A 13,654-nucleotide genomic window follows, 5' to 3' on the forward strand; every position below is an offset into this window, starting at 1 on the left:
GTGGATGGAAATCCTCATCCAGTCCATCACAGAGCAGATGACTCGACACGACAAAAAAAAAGTTTATGAAGGTTTTAGCGAAGGCGTTGGTTGGTTTAGTCCGTGGAAGCAAGATTGAGACAGCTTGAGATATCAAGCATCAGACATACGAATGAGTATGAAGCAGATTCAAAGACTACGAAAAAAAGACTTTGTGCGTGTTGTTGCATGGTCTCAGTCAACCAGAATTTGACCCCGTATGCGCTACATGCTACATTGCCTCTCCATTTGTTTCCCTTTTTTTGGTCCATCCACTGGCCGGCCTGCTACAGGTGCTTCAACACTTCATCTTCACTCCTGCCCACGTGTCTGCCCGAAGAAGCCACAGGCCCCCATCCATCCCACCTCATTTTGGAAACAGACCATAGTATCAATTTCATCCATCCAAAAAACAACAAAAAGTGAATGAAGAGTGTGTGTCTGCCTGCGTATGATCCAGCCCCATCATAGTAAGAAAACAATACAAAAAAGCCCTTCGACAATTTCACCTGGATTGTCGCTGATGGATCCATCCTTCGACATTTTTCAAAAACTCCTCCAACACCTTGCTCAGAATCAATCGCTTCGGGGGAAACAAGCAGCAACGCAAGCAAAAATTCCAAAAAAGATGTACGTGTCGCGGTCGTAATGCGTCGGTAGTGATGTGTTTCTTGTTTCAAAACAAAGGGAATGATAGTTGTTGTGACGGCGGTGTATGCAACTCTCGCCCGATCCAAAAATCTTGCTTGGGTATGGGATCAATCCTGCCGTGAAGCTGGCCGCGGCGTTGGGTCAGGATCGGGGTCGGTTGTATGATGAGGCTTTGGCGTTGCTTCGCTGTCCTCGGGGGCTAGCGCCATATCAATGACCTCGACCTGATCGCCGGGCTGCGTGAAGACTTCAGGCGGTGTCAACTTGCCGCTGGCTTCGACCTCTCGGGCAGACTCTTCGACAATGACATTCTCCGAATCAGCGGCACTGGTGTTGGATGGCATGCGAGGAGACACCAGCTCGTCAGTAGAGATCACGCTTCCTTGGCTATTCGTTCGCATCATCTCAGTGCCAAGTTTCGAACTGCGTTTCACGTGCCTCTTAGGAGAACGCTGTCGCCCTTTGAACAGTCCAAGCTCTTCGTCTTCATCGTCGCCACTCTCAGCCGCCGACTCTTGCCGTCCTTTCTCCAATGACCGACGCTTGGCTTGGATTTCCTCATTCGAAGGGCGCTTTCGCGGTCCCGTTGGCTCAGTCTCAAGCGCAGCTGGTGCGGATTCATGCTGTTCCAAACGTGGTGGACTGCCAACTGAGAGGGTTTGTTGCTTGGCACCTGCATGGTCAGCACTGACAGTGTTGGAAATCCCCAAGCCTCCAAGATGGCGCTCGAGGTCTTCCATCTTCTCATTCGTGGGCTGCCGACTGATTATCACTGGAATAGGATCATAGATGCTGCTGTCCGTCTCGCCAATCGACCCGGAAGTGAGCGAGTCTTCCCTGCTCGGCTGTTGGCTACTATTGCTGAAAGGTCCCATCGATGACGTGGTCGTGGGGCTATCATCAGTAGTGGTCGACTCCTTTCGCAACTTGGATTGTGATATTGTCTGAGGGGGCGTCGGCGTTGGCTTCCATCCTTCTGGGGGCGTCCTCCACTGGCACAAGCGACCCATCACCTCTTCTAGCTTCTCCTTTGTTGGCGGCTTTTCCACAAGCGCATCGAAATGATGAGGCGCTTGAAGCTCTTTGAGATAGCCGGTCACTGCGACAATCGGCGTGTGAGAGTTGGCGTTCTTGGTATCTCGGATCATGCGGGCAACATCAGCACCGTTCACGTGAGGCAGCTTGTACTCCATCATGATGATGTCGAACTTGACTTCGCTCATTGCGTAGCGCATCGCCTCGGAACCGTTAGTGACAGAGATCGTGCGGCATCGCAACTTCTCCAGCAGACGCTCCATCACGAGCCTCGACACAGGATGGTCTTCGCAGACGAGGACATCCAATGTGCGAAAGCTGGGCCCGTCTGTGAGACTGATCTGAGAATACCTGCGAGAGCTTTGCCGACGTCGTTGTACTCTTAAAAGCGCCGCCTGATGTCTGCTCTCTTCGTTGTCAGAAGAAGAGGGAGACACATCAAACACACCGCTTCTACGCTTTTGATGCTGAGCAGGTATGAGCGCAGGTACAAGATCGCCGTCTTGATCTGTAGAACCCAGGGTCTGCGATCGTTGCCTAGGGGAGCCGATGCTGGCTTGCCTACTTGTCGATGCTGCTCTCTCATGATGCATCGGTATGTGAACGGATCCACTCTTGCTCGGCTTCACGGGAGAGGGTGCGGTCGTCGATGTTTTGAAAGTCACCGGCAACTTCGGAGCTTGTTCAAAGAAGTTGCCAGGTTGCAAAGAATTGCTGTTCGTTTGGGACAAGTTAGATGATCCGCTGGAAGTCTTACGGCGTTCCTGATTCTGTCCGGTGCTAAAGGAAACCAGAAGCGGAGACGATGGCTGCGATCCACGGCTTGGTGAAGAGTTGGTTTGGCTGAGGACAGACGGTGACTGCGGCCTTGTTGAACCTTTGTTGGTCGACAGTGTGCGCTTGAGAGACCCCGAGACCACTGGACTGGACTCTAGCGAAGGCCCTGGAGACGGGGAGACAGCTGCAGATTGCGGCGTAGATTGTCCAGTCGCTGTCTTCGCCTGCGCTTGCATAGCATCCGCGCGCAGCTTTTGGATAACGTCTTTATTCGCCTTCTCCAACACCGGCAGATTCTTGAATTGAAAATTGCCAAAGTCGTCTCCACCAACGGGCTCACTCAATCGTCGTGATCGTCCATCACGCACATGAGGCGGGATGTGTAAGGGCATAAGATTGCGCTTGACAGAGTTGACCTGGTTTCTAACCCGCGACAGTGCATCGTGGGGTCGGTCTGGGTAGTCCGCGCCAGGAGTCTGTGCTGGCGACGAAGACTGGTCTTCAAACTCTGCAGCAAAGCTCTGCATCGTTGCACCTCGCGAGTCAAAATACTCCGTGTCTTCTGGGTTCTCGCTGGCTGGTATGAAAGAGGCCTCGTCTTCGCGGAGTGTCTCCCAGTTGATATCAGCAAACCACGGATGCGCTTTGATTTCCTCGCCACCGTTGTCGTACGTGCCATCTTGATTCGAACCGAGTCGTTCTTGAGGGTCGAGACACATTAGCTTGTTCATAAGGTCCTTGGCTTCCTCTGAGACGGGGTCTTCTTCGTCTTCAGTTGGCCATTGGATGTTCCGCGCCAAGATGTTCTGGAAGACTTCCTCCGGCGTATCCGCGTTGAATGGTGGCCTGCCGTAAAGACATTCGAACAGAATACAACCAAGTGACCACCAATCACTCATCTCGTCCTGACCAGCGCCATTAATAGTCTCGGGGGCAAGGTAATCGGGTGTCCCTACAAAGCGGCGGGTGTTATCCTCAGGGTCGAACAGCGCCATCATTGGCGGGGGCATGTTTGACGGTTGAGGTGGCGTCTCTGTTCTGGTCGTGCTTGCATGGCTCACAATAGGTTGTAGCGCGTAAGGATCGGGTGAGTCGCCTCCCTCCTCGCTGCCGGTCTCTTCTTCGATTGGCGTTCTACCGTCGGCCACAGAAAAGCGTCTGAACATCGCCGCTAATGCATCGCTATCGCCGCTGTCACTGCGGTGTCCTGACGTACGGCGCGAGGGCTCACGGGAGCTCTCACGATACAGACTGAAATAGGACGGCTGGTTCATGTCGCTATTGATGATGGCCGGGGTCAGGGCCGGGGTCTGGGCTGGCGAATGGTTGAGACCTTGGTAATCGAATGATGTGGAGCGTGAGGACGTGACGGAAGGCGCACGACGAAACGGACCGGCCTGAAGGAGATCCGGTGGTACATCTCCTGGCTTGGCATTGATGGCTCGCTTCTGGCGTCCGATGAGACCCATTCGAGATAGTCCAAAATCGGTGAGCTTGAGATGACCTTTGGCATCAATAAGCAAGTTGTCGGGTTTCAGGTCACGATGGATGATTTGTCTGCTGTGCAAATGCTGGACACACAGCACCACCTCTCCAATGTATTTCTTCGTCCAGTCCTCGGGAAGAGCTCCAAGCACCTTGATCAACGACGCACAATCGCCGCCGTTCAAATACTCCATGACCAGGTACAGGTACTCCTTACTCGAGAAAGTCCAATACAGTTTCGCGACAAAGTCGCTCTCCCCTTGCCACATCATGATTGCTCGCTCAGCTTTCACGTTGGTGACTTGATTCTTGGCGACCATGTCGGCCTTCTTGAGCACCTTTATGGCGTAGTAGTCGCCAGTTGACTTCTTCTTGGAGAGGTACACACTGCCGAAAGCGCCCTTGCTGATAGGCTTGATGATCTCAAAGTCTTTGATGGAAGTTTGCACCGCTTTCGGCTGTGGATTGCTGATGACAGCGCTAAGGCGAGGGGATGCTGGCCGGCCCAGAGCTTCGGACAGTGCCGCAGACGACTGTCGTCGATGATGATTGTGGTGGTGTTGGGCCCTTATGACCGGTGAATTGAACTCGCTCTGGGTCAGAATAGGCGACGTGACTGGGGAAGGATTACTGTCGGTGCCGCTTGGTAGCCTGGGCTTCGCCATGCGCAAGGGAGACGATGGAGCAGGTGGTCCTCGTCCCGGAGACTGGTGTCGTCCGTTGTTGGTGAGGCTGGGTAGAACCAGACTCTGCCGTTTCCGGTCGCGAGATCTGGTACTTGCAACGCGACTGAGACTCAGCTCGGCGCCAGGAGAATCGGCACGTCGATGGCTGCCGCTGGCAATGGACGAGCGCATACTGCTATCACTTTCCATTCCAGCATCACTCTCGAGAGCAATCGATCCGCGTTTGTGGAGTGGGAACGGTTCTGTCGGAGCCGTGTACGATTTTGGTGTGGTCGCGCCGCGAGGACTGCTCGCTCGAGATGATTCCGCCGAGGATGGTCTGCGCTGAAGCGGATCAGACGAGTTGCGTAGAGCCATCGCCATGGCAGAGGGACTGCCATGGGATCTGAAAGAAGACATGCTAAACATTTCTTCTGCGCTGACTTGCTCTGTCTGCTCGGTTATAGCCGCGGTGGCGTGTTCTTGAGACTGCTCCTGTACGGACGCCTCGTAACTTGCCGAGTCTTCAGTTGAACTGGAGTCGCTCATGTCACCTGCTGCGATCCTTGCCGCTTTCTGCAGAGCTGCTTCGATGCATTCCTGAACCAATATGTCGTACTCGATACGAATGCGTTCAGAGTATTCCAAGATCCGACGATGGCGAAAAACGGCCTCGACTTTGGTTCTGGCCAACGATGAAGTGTCATCACAGAGCAAGGAAAGACCAGTCTCGTTCTCGAGCGATCCGGCACTCGGTGATTGCCACTGCATGACTTGCTGAATCCGACCCTCAGACTGAGGCGACTGCGTTCTCAACTCCCCTGGAGCGTAGCCCCGGGTGTCTTTGATGGATGGGGTGCTGATCTCCATCGCTGTATCGCAGAGGTCGAGAACCAGCTCCACGATCCGCGCAAGAGGTCGCCGAACCGCGAATGATCTTGCCCTCTGATGGCTGAATCCACTTGCTGATGAGTCCCGTGATCGTGGCACATGAGCAGAAGGTGTTGAACGTCCAGAAGACGGACTGGATGAGGGTGCGGAGTTCGGCCCGATTGGTAATCCCTTGTACTCTGCCTTGGGGAAGGGTGCTGGCGACCCAGCGTCCGATCCAGACCTCTTCGCTAGATTTGCCTGCGACTCCAAAACGTCAAGCACCTTGACGAGTGCCGAGCGCTGCTCATTCAGAGATTCCTGTGCCATTTGCACTTCCATCTCGGCTCGATGTTCCTGTGAGCACAGCTCCGTATGTTTCTCAAACCACCAAGGCGTGATCTGGCGCTCGCAGATGCGACAAAGGACTGGTAACGGTGGTGGATGGTTTCCGGGGTCGTACACTCCCACGTCGGCCAGCAAGGTGAGATAGTTGGCGAGCATCTCCGCGCCAATGCCAAGAGAGTCCACGAGCACTTGCGGGAGATCGATGGTGATCTCACGCGACACTGCCGGCTTCACCATCCACATGGTGTGACTCTCCTGCCCAGTCGTCCGATCGTACACCATGATACCTTGACCCTCCAAATCAACCGTTTGCTCACTTTCAGCCGGCTGACATTTGTCTGTCTGTTCCTGTCCAGGTTCTGGCATTGTCTCCAACCCCGCTTTAGGCTCCACTGGCGTCTTGTCGTCCGCAGAGAAGGCATCCTCAGAGTCAACGGTTGTACCCGCCTTGATTGTGAAGCGGACGAAGTGGCTCTTGGAGTCGTCCTTGCGCATAGCCTCAACGCAATCGGCAAAGACTGTGGGTTGGTCGACGACAAAATCGGCAATCGGCTTGCCCAGCACGCTGTCCGCAGGGCTGCCGGCTACGTCCTGCCACGAGGGACTGACCCATCTCACATTGCCTTCGAGGTCGAGTTCCAGAATAGCGTTCAAGGACTCTTCTGCAGCCTTTTTGAGATCCTCACGCTCCTCGCGAATATCCATACTGATCGTTCTCAACATTTGCCCTTTATCGGTATTGTCGCCGGTAGCCGTATCTTTCAATGCCATCACTGCCGGCGGAGCCAGCATCGGGGGAGGTGGACCTCCCGTGGACTCGGACATGGCGAATTCGTCTTGTCTCGTGGCTCAATTGGCGAGCGTTGGGAGCACGCCGAGCGGCACCCCAGTGGACCACTATGCCAACTTGCCCATGGTGACCGCGGACCAGATGGGAGGTAGACTGGTCGAGTGGAGGTTCACACAAACTCGAGCGGCACGTCTCCTGGTTCAGCGGTCGTCGGCGACAAGACAACAAGCGGTAGGCACAAGTGACCGACGGGTACGGCCAGCGTCGTGGGAAGCGGTCATGCAACGGAGAGTGGAAGCGGTGGGCGAGGTGGAGGTGGTAGCGAAGGTGAAGTGAGTGAGTGACAGCACGGTGTGAAGCAAGCGCGTAGATGTGAGCCCGCTAATTGCTAGGGCCTACTAAGCGAGTGGGGTCGTGGCATCTGGTGCCGCTAGATCCTTGCAACGGGACCGGAACAAGAACCCTTGAACTCTGAAGTTTAACAAAGACCTCGCCAGCTGCTGCTCTCGCGTTGTTGTTGTCACTGCATCGCCTACACGTGTACCTTTTTCATTGTTTATCTCGGCGCTCGGCACCGTCAACACGCGCGCACGTCGTCCTCAATGCGTATTGCCTCGCAGCAGTGAGTCACTGGCACTTGTTGACATCGCAATGACGGACAACAAGCATTTCGACCATGTTTTGAAACCGTGGCGCGACATCGTACGCCATCCTAGTTGACAAGCAACAAGCGTCAAGCAACATGCTGCCACCTCTGCGAGCTCTCCGGATGGTCAGACTACAGCGCATATCTGCTTGATCACGCTCGAGCAAACGGCTGTACACGGCTTCCTGGACCCAGTCCCCCAAGGCTCGCGAAGAACATCATAAGGGATCGTTCGTCAGCTCTGAGCCACCTCTAATGGAGGTCAAAACATGTCAATCTTTGCTGGCCGGCACTTCCGCAGCTGACGGCTCTCACGAAGTTCCGACGAGCGCCAATTAGTGCAGCTACAACAACGTGTCGAGGCTTCCTGCGTCCTGCGTCAGAATCCTCCCTGTCAGCAACCAATAATAAGAACCCTGTCAGAACTTCTCGGCTGCACTGAGGACCCTTGGCTATCGCGTAGTCGGAGACCGAATCGCAGACTCGGACGATCTTCAACAGAGCTACAATCAGATGCTGTGCGTATGCCAATGGGGGTTTGGTATTTCGCTCTAAATTACGGAACAGCTGTGTACACATTCAAAGGCCTACCATCCGACATTGTGGACGACTTCTCACCTTGCCGCGACCCGACTTGCGCCATACGAGAAGCGCGTATGCTTTTTGAGTCTATTGGATGTTGGTACCAGTGACCCTCGTTTCATCTGTTATCTGACTTTCACCAACCTTTGCAGCCTTGTCGCCAATTCACTGGCCGCCATTCGCCTCTTCAACCATTCCACTGGCCAGCACCTTGCATCCCTGGCAACACAAGTCTTGTCAACGACCGTCTTTCACATGCTCACGATAAGAAACCAACTTTCGTACCCAATTTGGTTCTGTCCCCTAAACCAAGTCTTTCATACTCTTCTCTCTTTTTCTGTTTCTCAACCTCTTTGGCTTTCATTCTCGCAAATTTTGTCTCGTCGCCAGCAAGTATCTCTTCCCCCCAAGCTTTTCTTCTGGCCTTGTCGATGATCTGTCTGAGTGGAGACCTCTGCTTACTCTCACAGGGCGTCCGAGAGTCGCATCTCTTCGATGAAGTTTGATGGTCTTCGACCAGTGAGCCCATGGAGTTTTTCGAGGATCGCGAAGTCATGGTGACCCAAAGGCTTGTTACACAGCAGAATGATCCACCAGACGTCGAGAGTGTGGACGGGTATCTTGCAATTGCCAGAACATTCAATGTGTCGAGAAGGCTTCGCGAGCGTCCTTTATAGCTATGACGACGTAACATTCGAGCGCAACCGAGCGCCGACATCTGCTGTCTGCCTGAAGGGTACTCATTGACGAGCCTGGTCACTTTCCAGGCCCAAGATAGACGACATGCACATGACGAGAGCATCGAGATCAGCTCCGCTTCGGCGTCGAGGCACTCGGTTGCAGATTGCAACGTTCTACGAAGGAGGATGCCTAGTTCCTGTGCGCTCAGCACATGAAGTCTAGCTCATAGTGCCATCATCGGCTAAGTTCTCCAGTGAGCATGCTGGCGCAGACAAAGCGCTGGTGGGATACGCTGCAGCTGAAGACTTGGTGAGGATTCGGAGTTCGGAATTGAACGTGTTGAATGCCTCTGCTTCAGGACTTTTTCGCAGACCAATGCGATGGCTGCCCTCCAACACATGAGACTGCAACAAAGCCGGCCCCGCCGTGCTCTCCACAGACACGAATGTACATACTTATCACGCATCACATCACCATGTGCGAATCGAGGGCATTATCACGATTGTGAGAGGTGTGGCGTTGATGTGGCGCTCCCACGTGGCAATGACATAGCTTCAAAAGTAGAGGCAAGCAACGACCGAGCATGTCCTCGCTTCAATGCGGCGGAGAGATCAACTCGCAATGCTTCACAGCGTTCCAAATGTACTACGATCAAGAGGCATGTAGCACGCAGTGATAAGACCAGCGAACATAGCAAGAGCAACCCCCAAGTTTCGTCGTCCTTCCTTCCAGCAAAGTGACTCCCCGTGAAGGAACCTAGAAAATTTTAGCTTCGACACTAGCAAACCGCTATATTTGACGGCAGTGAACAATCGCCCAAGATGCAGTCCACAACCCCCAACCGCAAAAAGAGCACCCTCGCCGTCCCCCGTCGACCTCTTCACCAGTCCCGCTCCTTCTCCTACGAGTCTCCATTCAACATGGCCGCGCCGCAGCCTCTGTGCAAAGTCGTGCTGGCCAACAACATCGCCAAGAACTTGCTGCAGGAGGTCGCGGCGGGTATCAAGGCTCTGGAACGACCGCCTCAGTTGCATGGATTTCTGGCGAATCGAGATCCCGCGGGTCGCATGTATGCAGACTGGACGGCGAAGACTTGCAAGGACAAGTGAGCGATCCAAACTCAGAAAATTGATCTCAAAGTGAGATTTTGTGAATCTGAACTGATGGGTTGTATTTTCAAAAGTGGCATCGAATTCACCCTCCACGAAGTGAACGCAGAAGAACTCGAGGAAGCACTTCGCCAAGCTAACAAGGACGACGAAATCGACGGCATCATCGTGTACTACCCCGTCTTCAACTCCCAGCGCGACCGCACCCTGCAATGGACCGTCAGCCTGTACAAGGACATCGAAGGCCTCTCCCCTCAGCTCATCAGCAACATGTACCAGAACATCCGCTTCCTGGACCCTCCGACTAACACCATGAAGTCCATCCTGCCTTGCACGCCGCTCGCCATCATCAAGATCTTGGAGCACTTGCAGGTCTATAATAACATTCTAGACTACGGCAAGCGGCTTTTCGGACGAAGAATTGTGATCATCAACCGGAGTGAGGTTGTGGGGAGGCCTCTTGCGGCTTTGCTTGCGAATGATGGTGCTGAAGTCTACAGTGTCGATGTTACGGGTGTGCAGCAGTTCACCCGTGGCTCTGGGCTCAAGAAGCAGAAGCACGAAGTCATCGACAAGCCGGATCTAGCATTGAGGGACGTCCTTCGAATCAGCGACGTTGTGATCAGTGGCGTCCCTGGCGATAAGTACAAGGTACCCACAGAGCTTGTCAGAGACGGTGCCATCTGCATCAACTTCTCGAGCGAGAAGGTACGTCAGGGGTAAATCAAGCAGGCAGTATCGTGCACTAACAACATATAGAACTTCAACCCGGACATCAAAGAGAAAGCCTCCATCTACGTCCCCGCAATTGGCAAAGTCACCATCGTGGTCCTCATGAGGAACCTGCTGCGCCTGATGGAGAACCGACCGCGAACGAACGGCACCAACGGAAGCCACCCACAAGGCCGGAGCGAGACAGGTACAGCGACACCAGAAGTTCGAGTCGACCACAAAGATTGATTTTCTGCTATTCTCGAATTTTGCTATCTGCAAGGCGTTCAATCGGATCCGGGAAGGCTGCATAGAATGATAGAGACGTGCTGACGTCCCAAAATGACCTTCTCAATGATAACCAGTCTTATTCCTCATGTTGCACAACCGCTTCCTGTTTCTGCGCTTTCCTCGCATTCGCCCATGTATATAGTTGTTCGGGTCGATCGGACGACTTGTCGCGGCGAATGTAATACTTCCACATCCAAGGAAGTACCTTCTTCGTTTGGTAAAGGGCATGCGCTTTCGTCGAGACGCCGAAGACATAGTTCAGCTCCTCGAGGGACATGAATGTCATGCTACCTGCTGTGCGGCCGAGTGTAGCACCCGAGGTCTCGCGAACGAAGAAGAAGATGAGGACGAAGGCAACGAGGTTGAGGCCGGCGAAGATGCCTAAGAGGCCGCCGTGGCTGACCTTGACCGTGATTCTACAGAGACAAGTCAGCTTGTTCACTGACGTTATAGTGTTATCGACGTACATTGGCGTCAAGAGCGTCAAGAGTGCGAGACCGAGCATGTTAGAGAAAACGGCGAAGCTCATGCCCACAACTCTGTTTTCGAGAGGGAAGACCTCGGCTGACATCGTGAATGGTACTGGGCCCATACTGAACGAGTAGAATACCATGAAGCTAGTGGTCATATCAGCGTAAATCCACCCAGCCCTCTGCCAGCTGTGAACATACGTGTAAGTGAAAAGTCCAATCACAGGCGAGTGTGCAGGACTGTTACCAGGAATCTGATAGCTCAGGGCCGCCGCCAACATGCTGAGTGCCATCTAGAACATGCGTCAGCACACCGAAGACCAATATTGACATTGTATACTCACAAACGGCAGTGCAACAAGCAGCAACCATCGTCGTCCACGCTTATCAATTAGCCAGTAAGCCGGAAACGCAAACAGGAAGTTCGTCAATCCGATCCCCCAGCTCAAGAAAAGGGGTTCCAGGTAGTTCGGATCGGCCAGATTACCATTCAATTGCTCCCCCGACTCGCAGAAGATATTGGAGGAGTACAAAGCCAGGACATTGACTCCACAAAGTTGCTGGCTGACCATGACAACGACTGCGGCGACGGTCGCCCTGCGGATCCGTTTGTTCGTGAAGAGCTGGCCGAATTTCTGGAAGTAGTTGATGGAGCTCGTGTTTCCGAAGCGAGAGCGGAGTGTCCTTGTGGAAGTTGTGTTGCCCTTGGATGCTTCGACGATCTGCTCTTCTCTGACGATGTCTGCGTCTCGTTTCGTGCCGGATATGTATCGCTTTTCCACCTCCATTTGGTAGTGGACGTAAAGCAGCTCCTTGGCTGCCAGGATCGGTTGGCCTCGAAGCGACAGCAAGGTGGTGTATGCGTCTTTGTACCGTCGAGGGCCTCTTTTCATGAGTAAGCGGGGAGAGTCCGAACAGACGTAGATGAGGGATAGCAAGACGATGCAGGGAAATACACTCGATGCCGTCTGCCAGCGCCACGCCGTCGGACCAACGCCTGAGACGACCAGATTCGCTGTGAATCCCAAGAAGATTCCGAAGGCATCCATGAGCTGCCAGTTCATTGTCAAGGAGCCTCGGATGCTGCAGACGCAAAATGTTAGGACTGTTGTCGTGCTGATAGTGGGAGGTACCTACTGTGCAGGGGAAACTTCAGCAGCGAAGACTGGGACCACGCTGGCCTTGCAACCCATTCCAATGCCCAGCAGGGCACGGCAAGCCAGCAGCTGGCGCCATGTCTGCGAACAAGCGCTGCCAATCATAGACGCTAAGATCAAGACGCCTGAAAAGCAGATCGCTGGGCGTCGTCCGAAGAAGTACTCATTGATAGGATCAGAGATCCAGCAACCCACGAGACTGGCGGAGAAGTACGGCATGGCGTTGACAATGGCGAAGATCCAGGCGTCAGTGCCTGTAGGGTCACATCCATCGACGTTAGTCAAACCGAGCTGGCTTGGCCAGTTCAGATTGGCTCCATTGGACGCAGTCTTCATCCAGCAAACCAGGACGTCAGCACAAGTCTTAAGAGGGGGATGTTGGCCATTGAATGCTGTACCTGATTCCAGCCTTGCACAACGGCAGCAACGCAGAGAGTGATGATAGTCACTCGCAGCTCTTTGGGCTGTTTCCAGAAGCCTTTGCGATTCTCCTTCTCCAGGGCCTCCTTTTCTTCGTCGGTCAGGTTCGGGACAGCTCGCCACGCCTCAGGGTCTCGAAGAATCTGTCCTGCCTGTTCATGTCGTCAGAATGTTCCATCATAGTTGCCCAAGGCTGTACCAGTAGAGTGCTGATCTTCGAATGGAAGGCGATGATTGAACATACCTTGACGAAGAGGCTTTCCTGCTGCTGGAAGCCATGATCTTTGACGAAGCTCTTGATCTCACGCTCGATATGGTGAACGTTTGCCAAAGGATTATCGATCCTTGAGCATGGTCAGCTCTGTTCAGATCAGACATTGAACGTTGACCTACAGCCTCTGGTCGTTGTCTTCGAATATGTGTGCTCGCCAAGGAGCATCGACGATCGAGTCTGTCTCGAAATTGGACTACTTTACAGTGAGTGATTGTTCTGTATCCCAGCACGTTATAGTTACCTCTTCATCGGATTCGACAAAGCGTCTTCGAGGCCCATTCACTTGATGTACTTCATCGGCCTCCATGACTTACAAGTTGATACAGGCAGAGATAGTCGAATACAAGAACACTCATGTGACATCAAATCGAGTCGATTGTAGAACTCCAAGGCTGCCTGGAGTTGCCGCGGTATTTGCAGTTTCACAATCCCACGCAGCGCAGTATATTGCCAACTACCGCCAACGCAGGCGCAGCTGCATCACGATAACAATTTCTTTGTCTCGTGCAGGACAAGGCTATGCCGCCTCACCTTTTGTGCAGCTCGCCATGAAGCCGGTCGAGTTCCGCAAAGATCCTGTGCACGACACTCAGCCTCATGATTCTGCTGCAGCCCAGACTCATTGGTCTAACGACCAGAAGAGGAGTTCGTGGCCTCAGATGCCTCGTAGGATC

The 13,654-nt window shown here is 53.6% G+C and overlaps 3 protein-coding genes across 3 annotated transcripts; 1 reads left to right on the forward strand and 2 right to left on the reverse strand.

The window, feature by feature from the left end:
* Positions 1-776: 776 nt before the first annotated feature.
* On the reverse strand, positions 777-6,620 carry M409DRAFT_17657 (uncharacterized protein; the record flags this gene model as incomplete). Its single annotated transcript, XM_033804156.1, has 1 exon — positions 777-6,620. The coding sequence occupies one exon, from the start codon at positions 6,618-6,620 to the stop codon at positions 777-779; it is 5,844 nt and encodes a 1,947-aa protein (XP_033673313.1).
* Positions 6,621-9,468: 2,848 nt separating this feature from the next.
* Positions 9,469-10,617, forward strand: M409DRAFT_63114 (uncharacterized protein; the record flags this gene model as incomplete). Its single annotated transcript, XM_033815445.1, has 3 exons — positions 9,469-9,653; positions 9,732-10,365; positions 10,417-10,617. 3 exons carry the CDS (start codon positions 9,469-9,471, stop codon positions 10,615-10,617), a joined length of 1,020 nt encoding a protein of 339 aa, XP_033673314.1.
* A 118-nt stretch (positions 10,618-10,735) lies between these two features.
* M409DRAFT_17659 (uncharacterized protein) lies at positions 10,736-13,287 on the reverse strand (the record flags this gene model as incomplete). Its single annotated transcript, XM_033804157.1, has 9 exons — positions 10,736-11,075; positions 11,127-11,276; positions 11,331-11,422; positions 11,474-12,212; positions 12,267-12,616; positions 12,685-12,858; positions 12,951-13,050; positions 13,100-13,173; positions 13,222-13,287. 9 exons carry the CDS (start codon positions 13,285-13,287, stop codon positions 10,736-10,738), a joined length of 2,085 nt encoding a protein of 694 aa, XP_033673315.1.
* Between the last annotated feature and the right edge of the window lie 367 nt (positions 13,288-13,654).

The sequence above is a fragment of the Zasmidium cellare genome (assembly GCF_010093935.1).
Source record: "Zasmidium cellare ATCC 36951 unplaced genomic scaffold M409scaffold_3, whole genome shotgun sequence".
Lineage (NCBI taxonomy): Eukaryota > Fungi > Ascomycota > Dothideomycetes > Mycosphaerellales > Mycosphaerellaceae > Zasmidium > Zasmidium cellare.